The following is an 18,821-nucleotide window of genomic DNA, read 5'->3' on the forward strand; positions in this document are numbered from 1 at the left end:
GTGGAGATATGGTTCAATTGATTAAAGGAAAGCCTGGAGTAGAAAAGCCAAGTGAGTGTGAAAAAGCTAAGCAAGAGTACAAGACCCTGAGTTCAAGCCCAGGATAGGCACAAAAATAAAAAGCAAACACAGACAGGGGCTGGGAAGATGGCTCAGTGGTAGAGCGCTTGCCTTGCATGCCTGAGGCCCTGGGTTCGATTCCTCAGCACCACATAAGCAAAATGAAAAAAGCCGGAAGTGGCGCTGTGGCTCAAGTGGTAGAGCGCTAGCCTTGAGCTGAAGAGCTGAGAGACAGTGCCCAGGCCCAGAGTTCAGGCCCTACGACTGAACCCCCCCCCCAAAAAAAAAGCAAACACTGACAAAAGAACCCAGTTATAAAATATCTCCCGAGGTTCCAGAGTGATCACTACAGAGTCAATGTATGTCAGGGTGATCGCTCCCTCAGTTCCTTTTTTGTTTGGTTGATATTTTGGTTTTGATTTTATTTGTACTTTCTTATGTTTTTCTCACAAAGCACTCACATCATTCTGGTAAGTAGGGAGAATGCAAATGGAAAGAAAATAGAAAAGAAAAGAAAGGAGATACTTATATATGGAGATGCTCACTAGAGACAGTAGCTTTCAGTTATAGGATCTGTTATTGGGTTTTCTTAAAAGGTACTTAAAAATAACTAAGTGATGCTCATTTGAAATGTGGAAATTTGTACAAATAAAAGAAAAAAGAATTTCCAGGATTATGGGATATACTTGTAATTCCAGGACTTGGGAGGCTGAGGTAGAAGGGCTGAACATTCAAGGCCAACATAAGCTGCATAGCAAAATCTTGTCTTAAAAAAAAGAATGAAAAAGCCCATAATTATTTTTACAGACAAAGTCAGAATTAGTATTTTGATATGTTTCCTTCTGTACTTTTCTTGAATGTGTAAATGAAAACTTTTTTGTATTGAAACTGTAACTGTTAGCTGGTTTCTTACTTAACATATAGCTGTTTTCTGTGATACTAAACATCTCTATAAATACCTAAATCTATAAATTCCTAAAACACCAAGCTGGGTGCTGGTGACTCAGGCCTGCAATCCTAGCTCTTCAGGAGGCTGAAATCTGAGGATCATGGTTCGAAGCCCGTCTGGGCAGGAAAGTCTGTGAGACTTATCTCCAGTTAACTAGCAGAAAGCCAGAAGTGGTAGAGGGCTACTCTTAAGCGCAAAAGCTAGAGGACTATGCTCAGAGTACCAGCACCAATACTGACATACAAACATACAAAAAAACCTCAGTTCCAGGTTTGCTAGAGTGTTTGCACACCTGTGAGAGTAGAGGTGAATGTGTTTGTGAGTGCATCATTGAGTGTGTTCATGCATGTTGTGCTAGGGATGTACCACTGTGTGCTTGTGTGTCTGTGTTTGCTAGTGAGCACCTCGCTGTAAGTTGGCACTGGAATGTTGGCTTATGAATATTGTCAGAGTTGCATTTCTCCTTGGCCCTGCAGAAGAGGGATGGAGACTGGCCTCTTTTCAGACTCATCCCCTAATCCTGTGGGTCCAGTGGAGAGATAAGGTAAAGAAAGGGCTTCCCAGCACCCTGATGGGTCTGGAATCTCTCTAAACCTCCCACCAATCTCTCTAAACCCACCCTCCCCATGTCAGGGCGGCCTTTGGGCTGTGGAAGTAAGTGGGATCTGATGAGGTGTTTATGTGATGCAGGCCGGCCGGAGCCCACAGCCCTCATTCAGCTGTGCTTTCAGACCTGGTCCTCATTCCAGCTTGGCTACACTGAGTTCCAAGGCAGGCTGGGCTGGTTTTCTCCTTAGAAAGACTAGTCAGTGGGGTCAGCCAGCGGATACGCTAAAGTTAACTTAGCTGTTATTGCTTTTTTGTTAATGAGGGGAAGACCAGCTGCAAAGGGGCCAAACCATTCAGAAATGTGGTGTGCTACTTGGGACTTGAATTCTGTAGCCAGGCCAAAAAATGAAAAGCAATCGACAATAACTTTTAAAGTCCTGACTACTTCTCAAGCCCCCTTGTGCTTCACTGAGCTTTCATTTTATTATTATTTTTTGTGTGGAAAATATTTTTCCTATGAAGTTATGACCCTGGAAGCTGGGAGGAGTGTAGCCAGCTTACTGGGTCTGAGTTCCAAGAGCTAGGGGGTGTGGAGGGAGCTGTGAGGAGGGTGGAGGACCAGGCTCACAGAAGGTTCTGGCTCTCGGGGTGCTGGTGGAGTGATGGCTGGAGATCCATCCTGTGTGACTGTGGGGTTTGAAGGGAAAGGAGCAGAAGCTGGCTTCTCCTGAACTACAATTCATAGGAACAAAGCAACTCATTCTCAGATGAGATTGAAAGGCAGAACTGAATGTCCTGGGTATTCCTGAGCCAAGAACATGTGACTCGTCTTCATATTTCATGGTCCGCCGGCAAGTTCGCAGATACTGTTCAAAGTGACTCCTTCAACAAACCAGCAAGCTGCTCAGGGGATTAAAGCCACTTGAAAGACTCTGTTAAGGTCAATGTCCAAATATGTGTAAAATGCTTGGAAGAATTCAGGTCTGAGATAATTCTGCTACAAAGTTAGTCTGTGAACAAATCTAATGGAAAGCAGGGAGGTGGGATATGTCCATCAGCTGAAAGATCAGAATCTTTTCAATATGATACCTACACAGGTTACAAACACATTGTTACATAGATGTGTAAGTTGAGATCTTATGTGCCTCATGTTAATACAAGAGCATTGAGGAGATTTGATCCTAATCAGAGAGAGGTTGTGAAGACCAAAGGAATGAACATCTGAGCTGTGCCTCAAGAGTGAGACTTGTGTGTGTGTGTGTGTGTGTGTGTGTGTGTATGTATGCACACATGCACGTACCAGCCAGTGCTGGGGCTTGAACTCAGGGGCTGGGCACTCTCTTTAACTTTTTCTCTGAAGGCTGGTACTTTACGACTTGAGCCACAATTCCACTTTGGACTTCTTTGGTTTCACAAACATCTTTGCTCAGGCTAGCTTCAAACCATAATCCTCTTATTTTAGCCTCTTGTGTAGCTAGGATCACAGGCATGAGCCACTAGCCCCTGGCTAAGAGACAATTGTGTGTGTGCACATGTTCATGCATGTTCATGCATGTGACACGGCTGGGGCTTTAACTCAGGGCCTGGAAACTGCCCCTGAGCTTCTTTTGCTCAAGGTTAGCACTCTACCACTTGAGTCACAGCACCACTTCTGGATTTTTGTGAGTAGTTTGTTAGACAAAGGAGTCTCGCAGCCTTTGCTGCCTGTGCTGGCTTTGAACCCTGATTCTCAAATCTCAGCCTCCTGAATAGATAGGATTACAAGTATGAGCCACCAGTGTCCCACTAGTGAGACAGTTTTGGTGCTCAGAGAGCAAGGTCTGGTGGACAGGGGACTTGGCTCAAGCAGAGGCGCAGGATGGGTATTTGTGGTCCTCTGGGAAGAGGAGCTGTGGAAGAATAGAGGTGAGAATGAAGAAGACAAAGCAGGCTGCTGGCAGGTCTATGAGAGGTTGATATTCATGAAGGAGTTTGGACTTTATTTTGTTTTGTTTTGTTTTTGGGTCCAGTCGTGGGGCCTGAACTCTGGGCCTGGGCGCTGTCCCTCAGCTCTTCAGCTGAAAGCTAGTGCTCTACCACTTGAGCCACAGCGCCACTTCCGGCTTTTTCTGCTTATGTGGTGCTGAGGAATCGAACCCAGGGCCTCATGCATGCAAGGCAAGTGCTCTACCGCTGAGCCACCTTCCCAGCCCTTGGACTTTATTTTGTAACTCACTGGTATCATGGTAGATTTTGGAGCAGGAAAGTAACTTGAAAATACCAATTTTGTTTCAGTGAAAGGCAATCGCATAAATATGTACTCACTGAAAGGCACTGCAGCTATAATGAATGAAGTCTAGAAAAGAAAAATGAAACTTCCCCTTCCTAGAAATAGATCTCTAACACTTAAAGGTAGATATGTCTAACCTATAGGTGTGGATACCCAAAAGTCAACCCTTGTAGGTAGACAGTTCCCTCCCCTTCTTAATCCTTGCTCCTCCCCTCATTTGCTTCTGATACATACATTGTACCTCTTAATATATATAGTATTGTGTGAGCCAGTACTGAGACTTGAACTCAGGGCCTGGGTGTTATTCCTTAACTTTTTTCACTCAAAGCTGGTGCTCTACCACATGAGCCACAGTTTCACTTTGGACTTTTTTTGGTATTAAATTGGAGATAAGAGTCTCCTAGACCTTCCTGCCTAGGCTGAGATCTGAAGATCACAGTTCAAAGCTAGCCTGAATAGCTAGGGTGATAAGCACACACAATCAACTTCTAGCTCCTCTTAATATTTTAAGCGATATGAATCAGTACTGTAGTATGGTGACACCTGTGTGTATTTCACTCAGCTCATCTGCTCTCCCTTCTTCTTTCAGAACACGGTTTTATTGGCTATTCCCCCGAACTGCTACAGGACAACACCCTGCCAGACTACAGTCCTGGGGAGTCTTTTTCCACTGTGTTTGGGGTGTTCTTCCCAGCAGCTACTGGTATGGTAACTTGGATTGTCTTATACCCCTCCATTAGGGGCATAAATGCTTGTTTCCCCAATTCAGCGTCATTTCTGGCCTGCATATGCTTTTAGGATATAGATCTGACTTCAGGGCTAGCATACACTTTGAGTAAAAATCTATTTGTTTTCACATTATTTTATTTGTTCATAATTCTTATAGGTCCCCACGTGATTTGATCCTCCTTGCCCCTTACATTTACACATTGCTAAGTCTTGGCCAAATTAACAGAGGGGCCATATTTCTCTTAAGGCTGAGCAAGACAATTTCCTCAGCAGGACAAGCTGCCTTCCTCATATCAGGAAAGAGATTTGGAAACTCCCCTTCCAATTCTCCTCCATCACATCTTCTCTCAAGGGCAGAGAAAGTCTTTTCTTTTCTTGCTGTACTGGATACAGGCCAAACCATGGTCGCAAGGGCAGTGGATGAGTTCCTTTACCCTATTCTTCTCCACTTCCCTGATAGGCTACAGAGAAGCCTTCCAACACAGAGCTCCCTAGGAATGCTCATTCCCAGGCCGAAAAAGCAGTAAGTTGGCATGGCTTCAGGTAATTCGTAGAAACACATTTGTTAGGGACTGGGTCCTTAGCTCAAAGCTGGTACTCTCCCGCTTGAGCCACACTTACAGTTCTGACTTTTGCTGATTAATCAGAGATAAGAGTCTCTTGTCTGCCTGGGCTGGACAGCAATCCTCAGATCCCAGCTTCCTGAGTAGTTGGAATTATAGGTGTGCATCACTAATGCCTGGCAAACACGTCACTCTTGATCCCGAGAATGTGGCTGAGGTGGTCACAGTCACCTCCTTGTCTTCTACCCTTATTTTCTCTGCCTTCCTACATATGCCGTGTCCCTATTCATTACCCTCTCCCCAAATAGGAGAAGCTACTGGGATATAAGGTGAGAAAGCTTCTCCATACAAGTATGGGCAAGGATGTGGAGAAATTGGTAGTCAGACTACTGCCAGCTGGGCACTTGTGGCTCATGCTTGTAACCCTAGCTACTCAGGAGGTGGAGATCTGAGGATCAGAAATCTGAGAAATGGTGGATTGTGGTCCAAAACCAGCCTAGGGAGGAAAGACCATGAGACTCCTATCTCCAATTAACCACAAGAAAAACTGGAAGTGGAGCTGTGGCTCAAAGTGATAGAGTACTAGCCTTGAGCAAAAGAGTTCAGGAACATCACCCAGGCCCTGAGTTCATGCCCCATGGCTGACAAAAAAAAAAAAAAAAAAAGTAAGATGGCGCTGCCATTTTGGAAAACAATTTGGTATTTTCATAAAAATTAGACATATAGGGCTTGGAAGATGGCTCAGTGGTAGAGTGCTTGCCTTGCATGAATGAGGCCCTGGGTTCGATTCCTCAGCACCACATAAAAAAGCCAGAAGTGGCACTGTGGCTCAAGTGGTAGAGAACTAGCCTTGAGCTGAAGAGCTGAGGGACAGCGCCCAGGCCCAGAGTTCAGGTTCCACAACCGACCAAAAAAAAAAAATTAGACATATAGGGCTGGGAATGTGGCTTAGTGGTAACTCTACCACTTGCCTTGCACGCATGAAGCCTTCAGTTCAATTCTTTAGTACCACATAAACTGAAATAAATACAATTATAAAAAAAATTAGACATATACCCAGCTGGGCTACTCTTGGTTATTTCCTACAAAGAATTGAAAGCATGTGTTTATGTGAAGATCTGTATGGGGAAACTCAAAGCAGTTTAATTTGTTACACTGCCTACCGAGTGAACACAGTAAAAATACAATAAATTTAAAAATAAAAAAGAAGTGCTGGGCATTGGTGGCTCATGCTTATGATCCTCACTACTCAGAAGGCTAAATTCTGAAGATGGCATTTCCAAGCCAGCCTGGGCAGAAAAGTCTGTGAGACCCTTATCTCTAATAAGCTACTCAGAAAAAGCAGGAAGTGGCTCTGTGACTTAAGTGGTAGAGTGCTAGCTTTGAGCACAAAGAGGCTCAGGGACAGTGTCCAGGTCCTTAGTTGAAGCCCCAGAACTGGCAAAAAAAAAAAAAGAAGCCAGGTGCTTGTGGCTAACAACTGTAATCCAGACTATTCAGGATTCTGAGCCTTGTGGATTGTAGTTTGAAGCCAGCTTGGACAGAAAAGTCCATGAGACTCCTATCTCCAATTAAACAACCTTCCTCCCCTAAAAACCAAAACAAAACTGGAAGTATGGATGTAGCTTGAATGATAGAGTATCAGTGCTCAGGCCCTGAATTCAAGCTCCAGAACTGGTGCGTGCGCACACACACACACACACACACACACACACACACACACACACACACACACACACACACACATAGCATTCTGGTGTTAGTTATATTTCAACAAAACAGACAAAATGAAAAAAAAAATCAGTTGTCCTCAGTCTCAGGTTTCCCTCTAGCAAGAAGCCCCTTTCTCTCCTTTTCTCTTTTGCTCTTTCTTTCTTTCCTTCTTTTGTTCCTCCCTCCCTCTCTCCCTCCCTTCCTTCTTTCCTTCCCTCCCTCCCTCCTTCCCTTCTTTCTTTCTTGCTTGCTTGCTTGCTGACCTTCCACCAATTAAGTCATGCCTTTCTCTCCTTTTTCTCCTTTTCACAACTGAATAAAAGGTCCCTGTCTCCCTTTCTCACTGCCTATACACCCAGTGTCCATTGCCAGTGAAATAGATCTTCCAGGGTCATTGGTGACCTGCATATACTGAATTCCATGAGCAATTTTGATTTTACACTTGATTTGATTTCTCCATTCTTCTTTGCCTCTCTTGTCTGTTATGGAGTAGCAACCTCCACACTCCCCGCCCTCACCTACCTGTATGGGTCTATTCTCTCCTGCCCATCCTTTTGATGATGAGATTTTGCAAGGTTACTCCTGGTCTCTTCTTTATCTGATTTTTTTTTAGCCCTGAAAATGCTTCCCAGTCTTTCTTCAGTATCTCTCTTGCAATACATTAATGGAACAGATGTTCAAGGGGCTCCTGGCCATGGTTGCCTGGCCCTGAGAGGAGTCTCTGCCAAGGAAGCACCCTGGGCTGAGATATCAGCTGTCCTTGGTACCCCAAGAGGTTGTCTCAGTAACATGACCCTGATGTGTCCATAGTTTATGCCTCTGCAGGTCCCAAGTCTTGGTAAGAGAGGGTGTCCTAGTCTTTTGGGGAGGGCAGGGAGGTAGAGGCTTGGAAATGGTACTTAGCAGCCCAGAGTTGGAGGTGGATTAACTTTGAGATCAGTTAGTCCATCAGTTTTCAACTTGGCTGCCATTTTTGTTTGCCAGGCTGGGGACAGAAGCCAGAGCTGGTGTCTGCTACGCAAGTGTGCTACCACTGAGCTACACTCTAAGCCTCTTGGAGATACTGTCTTGTAAATCATTATTCCTTCTTGATAATCATACTCAAAACCACATAGGCACCGGAAATTCTGCTTCAGTGAGCAGCATCTTTGTATTTTCTTTGAGAATTATAGCTACCTAAGATTTCTAGTCACGATTTATATTCTGTGGTTTAAGTTATGCAAGCATTTTGTAAGTAGTCCAGATAGAAAATGGGACTGTTGAATAGATTGTCAAATGCAAAGCTTCCTTAGTCCATCCTTCCTAGCAGATGGGTTTTTCTGTTCTTTCTTTTCCTCCAACTAGGTTGTGAAGCACTGATCTGAGTTTGATTTGCTAACTGGGATGGAGGGGCCTAGAGATACTTATGAAGCCCTTGATAAAGGTCACACAACTAACTAGCAAGTAGAGCTAGGTCATCACCCTCTTGTGGAGGGTTGCCTGCCCCTGATTCTCTCTGTTATTCGGGGGAGGGGAGAGAGGGCAATGTAAATGCAATAGGCAGAATGAATGGGTTGTACCACTTATTTTTCCCCTGGCAGATGTTCTGTGAAGCTATGAAAAGCTTGGATGATTGGCAGTTTCCATGGCAATGGTTTTGCTAAGGATTAGCTGTGAGTGAGTCATGGCTGGGGCTCCCTCCAACATCATGCTCTTCTGGAACAAGAGAAGCTCCAGGAAGTAGAGAGGAAAGCAGAGCCTGAAGAACAAACTCTTATACTACCTCACATATTTTATCCCCAGAGCAGGCAATTTCCAAAGAGGAGCTGAAGGTGAGGTGTTGGTGGCCCGTATGTCTTCCTTCACTTCACGGGGCTCCACCATACCCTGTGGTGTCTGCAGGGTTAGGGTGGGTGGTGGTTTGGCACGGTCTCTGCATTTGCTTTGCTTCTCAAAGCACTCTCCTTCTCCAAGCTCCCACCTCAGACTTTGCCTAAAAAAAAAAAAAAGTATCTCTCCCTTTAGAGGTTTCCCTAAACACCCCTCAAATACAGCTACTTTAGAGAACCAGGAACACAATTCATGGAGAAACTAGGAAATGGAAACTCACTGAGAAAAATACCAGTTGTGTGAAGTCACATAACTCTTGTCCCCAGATCTTGAATTTTTACTGGAAGGATTAAGAACCCTTTGGCCACAATCAGCACTTGGGGCCTGTGGTCGACCACACCCAGCATAACAACTTTGGTAAGGAAACCAACAGCTTTTACCAAAATATCCACAACCATTTTCCTTGTCCTAAAACCCTGCTCGTTCTATCTTTCTTTTCTTGTTCCCTTTCCTTTCCTTTCTTTCTTTTGGGCCTGAGCTCAGGGCCTGGGTGCTGTTCCTCAGTGCTTCAGCTCAAGGCTAGCGCTCTATCACTTGAGCACAGTGCCATTTCTGGCTTTTTCTGCTTATGTGGTGCTGAGGAATCGAACCCAGGGCCTCATGCATGCAAGGCAAGCACTCTACCACTAAGCCACCTTCCCCTCTCAAACCCTGCTATTTCTATAATGCCTTTGATCTCTAAAGCTTGACTCCCTCCCACTGCTTGTGAAGGCATGCTGGGAAACTCTGGGAGGAGGCTGTGCCCCTTGGATTGGCTCTCTGCCTAAAAGATCCTCCGCCCTCCCACATCACAATCCATGTTCAGAATCAGGATGAACTGAAGTCACTCACCTCCTCCACCCAGGCCAAGAGTGCCCACCCCACCCACCATCCTATTCCTCCTCCTCCAGACAGTCTCCTCCCAAGTTCTGGGCCCAATGAGAAAAATAACACTCACTTACTGAACCAGAATGGACACCCCAAGTTTAATGCATAGAGAGACCAAGAAAGAATAACTGGAAGATGGCAGACTCTGATGGGCTTGTTGACAGGAACAGGAGAAAAGAAAGAATCTTCATTATATGTACTTTTTATAATCTTATTTACATAATTATAGTTTTATCAAAATTATCATAAATATCTATAACTGTTACAATAATCTATCATGTTGAGCATTGTGATGATCACCTTTTATATCATCTTTCTTTTAATCTTCAGAAGAAAACTATCAGAAGAAAGTATGCTTAGTCCATTTTATGCTGCTATCACAAAATACCTAGGACTGAGTCATTTATCAAATGTAGAAGTTTATTTGGCTGTGGCTCGGGAGGATAGGAAGTCTCAAAGTATGATGCATGACACCAGGTGAGGGCCTCCTTGCCACATGGAAAGCTTCACATGTAGAGATAAGGCAAGCACGCAAGCTTGGGTGTCCTTTTCCTTTCTTTCTCTTTTTCTCTCCTTCCTCTCTTTATTTCCTTTCTCTCTTTCTTTGTATATAGTCTAGGCTGGTCTTGAGCTCAAAATCCTCTTTTCTTAACTCCTGAGCACTGAGATTATAGGCCACCACCACCATGCCTAGCTAGGCCGTTGGAGTTGTTTGTGCACACACATGTGTGTGTGTGTGTGTGTGTGTGTGTGTGTGTGCATGCGTGCGCGTATGGTACTGGGGACCAAACCCAAAGCCTTGTGCATGCCAGGCAAGTTCTCTTCCCTGAGCCATGTCCCAGCTCTCAGTTCTTGTAAAGTCACTAATGCCATCATCATGGGTACTCAGCCTAGTGACTTCAGCTATTTTTAATTATTTCTCACATACTCTACCTCTGAATACCATTAACATGAGGTTTTGATTTGGATTTAAATTTCCAACACACTAGGTCATATTACAACATAACATCTGCCAGGAAGCTAATGAAGTCTAGACTTCAAGCTCCCACTTGTGGGAGCACCTTCTAAGCCCTGATTCTAATTTCACGCTCATAATCTTTTTGTTGTTGTTGTTGTTGGTTGTGGGGCTTGAACTTGGCTTGGGCGTTGTCCCTGAGCTCTTTGGAGAGGATACCTGACACTTGGTGTCTGAGGCACCCCAACCAGAAGCCAGCAAACCTTGCTGGAGTCCTGGCATTTGAAAGTGCCACTATTTGATACTGACTCTCCCAGCAGAATCCCTACAAGGAAATGGAGGAATGACCAGGTCTGCCTCCACCAAGAAACAGAGAGGAAGATTTCTATAGCAGTGGCTAAGGAGATCAGCCAGTAAGCCAGTGTGGGGAAGAGGTGGGGTCTGGACAGGCAGGTTTCAGGCTCCATTAAAAGTGTTCATTAAAGAAACAAAAACAAACAAAATTTAAAAATGCTGGGCTCCAGTGGCTCATACCTGTAATCTTAGCTATTCAAGAGGTTGAGACCTGAGGGTCTCAATTTGAAGCCAGCCTGGGCAGGAAAGTATGGAGACTCCAATTAACCACCCAAAACTCCAAAAGTGGAGCTTTGGCTCAAAAGGTACAGCACTAGCTTTAAGCACAAAATCTCAGAGACAGTGCCCAGGCCCTGAGTTCAAGCCCCAGGACCAGCACCAAAAAGCAAAACAAAACAAAAATTGTTCATGTCACTAGATTCTGGTGGCTCTTACCTGTATATAGGAACCTATGCATGGAAGAATGACCTAAAATAATCAGTCCCCAAAAGGGCTGGAGGTGTAGCCCTGTAGTAGTGTCTGACTAGCAAGCATAAGAAGGCCCAGTCCCCAGTCCTTCTGGAAAAAATAGTGCTCATTGTCAAATAAGTTTTAGTAAACTGTGCTGTATTTCTCTTGTTAATATATTGTAGATACTAGTAAATTTGGTAGGAAAAACCTGGCAATCTTCTATTTTTTTTGTTTCAAAGTTTGGTTAGTATTTATCATTTATTCGGCACTTTACCTTTTCAACAAAGACTGAAACAAAACAATGAATAAAGCAAAGAAATGCTACAAACATTGCTTTGATGTGATAACATTAAAGATATTGAAGCCAATCATAATTGTCTACAATAATCCCATGAACTAATATTATTCATCATTTGCAGTTGAGAAACTGAGGCTTGGAAGTGTTACATAGCCAACTTTACAAAATGAGTAAGTGACAGACTCAGGATTCTACCAATTTGAAGTCTGAAGTTCAATAGCCAAATCCTTGTGTGGCACAGCCCTTCACAGCTCCCCACCCTTTCCCTGCCGAGTCACAGAGCTTGTCACCAAATGCAGATTCTGACTCATAAGTGGGACCTAGGACTCTGCATTTCTGACAAGCTCCAAGCAATGCTGATGCTGCTGGCCTTCAAACTACAGATCAGGGGTGGCTTATTTCCCCTCTTGTAGCCTTCTTGAACCTTTTTCTTTTGGCCAGTCCTGAGTCTTGAACTATGGATGCTGTTCCTAAGCTCCTTTTGCTCAAGGCTAGCTTTCTACCCCTGGAGCCACAGCACCACTTCCAGCTTTTTCTGTAATTTAATTGGAGATAAGAGTCTCACAGATTTCCTTGTCTGGGTTGGCTTCAAACTGCAGTCCATAGGTCTCAGTCTCCTAGGTAGCAAGGATTACAAACATGAGCCACCAGCATCTGGAGAACCTTTTTGTTTTGTGTTTATTTTTAGTTTTATTATTATCTTTACGTAATAGTACAAAGAAGTTCATAAATACAATGTGTCTTTACCATTGTTACCCTTTTCAACATTCTTATCCACCCCTCCCAACCCTTGTTTGCCCTCACTTCTCTTAATTTTGTAGGATATACATTGAGTTTTTTTAGTACATTCTCACCTCTTCTCTTCATTTGTCTGGCAATCTTATTTAATCAAAACTTTCTCAACCTTCAGTTGTGGGACATTAAAAATTATAATATTTATAAGACATTTGTATATGGAATCTGTACTACTGTACCAAGTATAGATCAAGCTCTGACATTAACAATGACATTTTCAAATTGCACTGGAAGCAGAAAGAAAGCGAAGAATCTTCTGTAACATTTGACAACGAAGAATCTTCTGTAACAGTTGACAACAATGGGCAAAAAAACACACTGAATCAAAATAATTTCTCTAGATCTAGCTGCCAAGCAAGACATTTATAATTAACTCCCAGCAAGTAGAGAACATCTGCCTAAGAATTGTGCAGAAATACAAGGATAAAAATCTGTAAGTGGCAGCCAGGATGTGCAAGCCTGCCCACCAAATGCATGCTTTGCCAGCAGAAACACAGGTGTCCATGCTGGCTCCCTAGGCCTCACCCCTCAGCCTTCTCTCTGGAGCAAGGGTTGTTCCCAGGTCCTTGTCTGTGGTCTTTCCCGTCCAATTCTGACCATCTGTTTTGTGGCTCTTCCTCAGTCCTGAAGCTGCTCTGTGGGGAGATGGTCCCATTCTCCTCCCACTGTCCCAGAAAGCCAGCAAGAGTCCTGGGAGCAATGTGTGGGGAAATGCAAGGGTGTTTGTGATGGATTCAGAATCTCACACTTTGAGAGAAGCAACAAATTATGTTGTTGTTTTGAATGCACAATGTACGCGCAGTTGTAAGAAGCGATACAAGAATTCTCATATGAGTTTTACCGCATTTCTGAGCCCTGGTGGCTCAGAACATCTTGCAAAGCATAGATGGATAGTAACATGGGGAACATACAGAACATGTTGGTAAGTGCAAAGACCTAGTACCAAGCTGACTCTAGCCTGCCCTCCCTTCCCAGCCCTTTCTACTATTGTTCTCCAGTACTAATGTCAAGATAAAGTTCTTATTTTTTATTGTTATTATAAAGGTGATGTACAGAGGGGTTACAGGTGTATAAGTCAGCTAAACAATACATTTCTTTTTGGACAATGTCACTCCTCTCACTGTCTCCCAGTGTTTCCCTCCTGTCCCCATCCACAAGTTATTTATTTATTTTGCCACTCCTGGGGCTTGAACTCAGGGACTGAGCACTATCACCAAGCTTCTTTTTGCTCAAGACCAACACTCTACCACTTGAGCCACAGTGCCACTTCCAGCTTTTTTTTTCTGTTTATGTGGTGCTGAGGAATTGAACCCAAGGCTCCATGTAAGCACTCTACCACTAAGCCACATTCCCAGCCCCCCACCCATAAGTTGTATAGTTCATTTTCAACATAGTGTCTAGTGAGTACCATTGATGCATTTTTAGTTGTTTTTTTTAATGTATAAAGTATGTTTAACTAGGACTGCTTCAGTCACTGTCCTATTTTATTTTATTATTTCTGTTGTGCCAGTACTGGGGCTTTAATTCAGGATCGGGGTATTGTCCCTCAACTTTTTCACTCAAGGGTAGTAGTACTCTACCATTGAGCCACAGCTCCATTTCCAGGTGTGTGTGGTGTGTGTGTGTCTGTGTGTGTGTGTGTGTTTGTGTGATTAATTGGAGGTCGTCTCACTGAGTTTTCTTCCTGGGCTGGCTTCAAGCCATCATCCTCAGATCTCAGCCTCCTGAGTAACTAGGATTACAGGCATGAGCAATTGGCACCACCTTCCACTGTCGTCAATTTAAATGTTCATAATCATTTTTCTTCTGGTACTGGGAATACATAATCCTTTTATATTTCAAAATTTTCAGAAAAATTCTGGTACTGGGAATACATAATCTTTTATATTTCAGTTTTTAGGGAAATAGCAGGAAAGCTATAGAAAGTTGATTATCAGTAGGTGAGTGGAGGGAATCCCATGAAAAATGTTCAACTTTAAGGGAACATAGTTATTCACCCACACACCCACTGTACTCTTTCTTCTCAAATACTGTCTCATGGTTTCAAGTCAACAGTCTTTGAAATGCTGAAGACAAACAACCCATTCCAGATTATTAGAAATTTCTTTGTTCTTCTTAGTAAACACTTAGAAACTCAACTTCCCCCCCTCACTCCCCATTCCCCAGTCCTGGGGTTTGAACACAAGGCCTGGGCTCTGTACCTGAGCCTATCTGTGTTCAGGCTAGTGCTTTACCACTTGTCACAGCACCGCTTCTGGCTTTTTCTGAGTAGTTTATTGGAGATGAGAGTCTCTCAGACTTTCCGGTCATCATGAAGCATGATCTCAGCATCCCTAGTAGCTAGGATTACAGGCGTGAGCCACTGGTGCCCAGCAAAACTCAACTTTTTGTTGTAACTGGTATATAAATATTTGCTAATGATTTCCTCAACAAATTTAATGGCTAGATCAAAAGACATTTCTTGCTGGGCACCAGCGGCTCATGTCTGTAATCGTAGCTACTCAGGAGGCTGAGATCTGAGGATTGAGGTTCAAAGCCAGCCAGGGCAGGCAGTCCGTGGGAATCTTATCTCCAATAGACCACCAGAAAACTGAAAGTGGTGCTGTTGCTCAAGTGGTAGAGCACTAGCCTTGAGCTAGCCAGGCCCAGAGTTCAAGCCCCATGACTGACAAAAAGAAAAAAAAAAGAAAAAAGACATTTCTTGAATTGTCTTTCAAGTTTTCTTTTTTGTTTTTTGGTCCATTGTGAGGCCTGAACTCTGGGCCTCAGCTCTTTAGCTCAAGGTGAGTGCTCTCCCACTTGAGCCACAGCACCACTTCTGTCTTTTTCTGCTTATGTGGTGCTGAGGAATCGAACCCAGGGCTTCATGCATGCAAGGCAAGCACTCTACCACTGAGCCACCTTCTCAGCCCCTTTCAAGTTTTCTTATTGGACTAACTGAAGCTTGTAACATTACAGCCATTAAATCTTTGGAAGAGAAAGATTATATTTTTGTTTTCCACATTACTATGATGAAGATTTTATTTGTTTCTTTTTCTTCTTTTAACTTCCAAATATCAGTTAATTGTGGGCTGACTTTTAACATGGTCAAGGTAAATAATATTCCTGTTCTGCTTCTCTATTTCTGTAAATCCATTTCAGACATTAAAACCAATAAACTTTAAGGTTGTTCCCTGAAAAAAAAAAGTAGTGAGCTAGAATTCCTCCTTTACTGTGACGCCTATGTGCTTATTGTGGCATTTAGGTCACAGAGTCAAATGAATTGTTTGTTTTTGTGTCACTGTGGTTTGAACTCAGGGCCTCCAGCTCACTAGGTTGGCACTGTACCACTTGATCCATTGGGCCATACTTCCCAGTCAGCTTCGGGCTAGTTATTTTGTACATGGAGTCTTACAGATTTCTTTTTCTCTTGCTAGCCTTGAACTTTGACCCTCCAGATCTTAGCCTACTGAATCTTGAACTATAGACCAGTGCCTGGCTAACAAAGAACTTAGAAAAATATTATTTTCTTACATTCCAAAATGATTATTGCAGAAAATAATCAAGTAATAAAAACAGATCTGTTCTTCTATCACCTAGAAATAACATTGTTAACATTTTAGAATATGTTCTAGCTCTTCTTTATTTGCTTTCAGAGTTGTTGGGTTTTTTTTTTTTGAAACAGTGGGATCATACCATATGTTCTATTTTCTAATAGAATTCCTAAAACTAAACAATGACTTTAAATATCTTCCCTTGTCACAGCAATTCCCTGGCAATATTTGAGATCTGCTGTTTATTGAATGACATATCAACATGTACATAGCCAAGCCTCCTTTTTAAAAAAATGATATTAAGTCATTTGTAATTTTCACTACTCTAAGCAGGTACTTACAAACATGTTGGCCTAAGTCTCTACCCAGATCTTAAGTGTTAACTTTGAATAAAATCCTAGTGGTGGGATCACTGCAGGCCCTAGTCTTGTTCCATCATTTAAGCAGTCAGACTGTAACTTTGTGGTACTAAAGGTTTACTTCTTTCTCTTTCACCTCCCTTAACAGAATTATCCGAGTTCAGGCAGACCAGGCTTGAATCCTAGCTTTGCCACTTACTGATTGCAGGACTACTAGCTTTAATAAGGCCTTTTGAGAACTTTTCTATAAAATAGGGAAATAACCTGGCCCCCTTTTCTAGCTCCATGGCCAATGGCATTGATGGCCAGAACTTCTGTTGGCAGGGACCTCATTCCACCTCAGAGCACCTCCTCCTTCACTTGGGTGTGTAGGGAAGAGAGGGCTACATCTCTCCCCACCAGCCTTGCTGCTAGTCCCTCACCAAGATGGCTACATTCATTTTTAGTAGTGCTCTTGGGGACTAGAGGTGATAGTGAAAAGGAGATTGTGGCACAGTGTTGATAGCAACTGGATTGCCTTTTAGAGTATTGTTAGCTCAGGAACCCTGAACATTGTCCCTGACCCTGGCTTTGGATGGCACCTGGCCCTAAGGACCCTTGAACCCCAGTGTAATCAGTAGGCAACAGAGACCAGGGAATCTGCTGAGCAGAAGGTGCCGGCTTCTTGCTGATGCTGAATCATTCCAGCATTTTGTCCCAGTCCAGCAAGCAGAGCTCTACAGGCCTTATTGGGACCTTTGTGTGGCTTGTCATTCCCCTCACCCTGAATTCTTTGCACTGGGTGATAAGATGCTTTTATAGTTGTTAAAGCTTTACCCAACCCACAAAGGTCCCTTTCAGCATCATGCAGCTATGTCCCCAGCTGCCAGGTCTATTTTCAGAGTCGAGATGGGAGGGCCTACTGTGCTATAGCTTCCTGAAGAGGGCCGGCAGGCAAGGAATGGTGGCCCTGGTGATTGACGGCGTATCTTGCCTCACTCTGTCCCCATCTGGGTGTCTTCCAGGAGTCATGGCCGGCTTCAACATGGGAGGTGACCTCAGGGAACCTGCTGCCAGCATCCCCCTGGGCTCCCTCGCAGCTGTCGGCATCTCGTGAGTTCCCCGCCAAGGCAATCAACGGGCGCTGGAGAGTGGAGAGAAAAAACCCCAGGCAAAAGCGAGGATTGCCCCTATTGTTCCAAGAGAGCCCGACTGTGACCAATCTATTTCACATTCTGATCCTCCTTTTAATACTCGGTGGGCTGGAAAATTCACGTCTGGTGGGTTCAGACATTGCCCTTTCACACCCCTTGCCTGGGAATGCTACTAGGAAGAAGGGGAGGAGGGCCATGAGTGCACATCGCAGGCCCAGTCCTTTCTTTCCTTTTTTTCCCCTCAGCCTCCTACCCAGTCCCTGTGCTTTCTTCATCCTTCTTTTGAACTTGGGGATTTTTGTTTTATTAACCAGTGAGTTTCCAGGATCACTGGCAGCATGGAGGTGAAGAGTTTTGCAGTCAGACAGATCAAGGTTCGAATCCAGGGGGTCCATTTGGCCCATCCTGTCACCGCCCAGATGGGAATGAGGAACCCTTAGAACCATGTGACTTACTCATGGTTACCGGGCAGCTTGGGGACACAGCCAGGCCACTGCTCTGCCTTTTCCCACTTGGCTTCCCTCTGTGAGCTGTGATTCAGAGTCCAGTAGGTCTCTGAGGCCCCGGAAGATGAAGTAGTCCCGCTGGTGTGAGGCTGTAGGCCACTGTGGCCTGAGTCTTGGCAACTTAGAGGCCAAATGGGCCTCCCACTTCCCCTTTGTGTATTTTTCTTCCTTAACCTAAGAAACAAAAAACATAGATAAATAATACAAAAAGTACCCTCCTAGGCTGGCTGGAGAGGGTTTGTGGTTGGCCTTCCTATTTCATTTTGAGACAGGGTCCCATAGGAAACCCAAGGCTGAGTAGGACGGGGCTGGGGTAGGGCTGGACCAGGGTGGGTAGCAGCTCTGCTCTCTGTTGAGTCCTGCAGGTGGTTTCTCTACATCATCTTCACCTTCTTGCTCGGTGCCACCTGCACCCGTGAGGCCCTTCGCTCTGACTTCCTCATAGCCCAAAAGGTGGGTATCCCTGTCCTGTGCTCTGCCAAGGTCATTTATTCCTTCCCACTAACAAATGGCCGCCTCTCCACTTGCAGTCTTGTCTAGAGTCCGTGTCGTCCCGAGTCCAGGACTGAAGTTTGGGGATAAGGGAGCGGGGCTTGGCAGAAATATAGAAAACATACAGCTTCAGCTTATGGATCACTAGAAACAGGGCATATATCCAGAAAGACACACAAATGCAAGTGCTAGGTGACAGCGACACCCCTTCCCATGGGAAATCAGGGCAGAGGCAGAAGAATCTGGTCACCTTGAGTTCCTACTTCCACAGCTCTTCGTGGCTGCTTCCTCTACCATGAACAGAAAGTGCAGTGTCCGCTGCTCACAAGAAGCAAGTGAGGAATGGGGAAGAGGTTGATGGGGCAGAGAAGGGGCGGG

General features: G+C 44.3%; 1 protein-coding gene across 1 annotated transcript in view; it reads left to right on the forward strand.

The window, feature by feature from the left end:
• The window catches only part of Slc12a8 (solute carrier family 12, member 8), a 102,054-nt gene that overhangs the window by 43,667 nt on the left and 39,566 nt on the right, over positions 1-18,821 (forward strand). The window contains exons 5-7 of the mRNA XM_013019321.1: positions 4,417-4,530; positions 17,317-17,404; positions 18,317-18,404. Coding sequence (XP_012874775.1) covers positions 4,417-4,530; positions 17,317-17,404; positions 18,317-18,404 — 290 coding nt within the window. The remainder of the gene's footprint in view (positions 1-4,416; positions 4,531-17,316; positions 17,405-18,316; positions 18,405-18,821) is intronic.

The sequence above is a fragment of the Dipodomys ordii genome, unplaced genomic scaffold (genome assembly GCF_000151885.1).
Source record: "Dipodomys ordii isolate 6190 unplaced genomic scaffold, Dord_2.0 Scaffold45, whole genome shotgun sequence".
NCBI lineage: Eukaryota > Metazoa > Chordata > Mammalia > Rodentia > Heteromyidae > Dipodomys > Dipodomys ordii.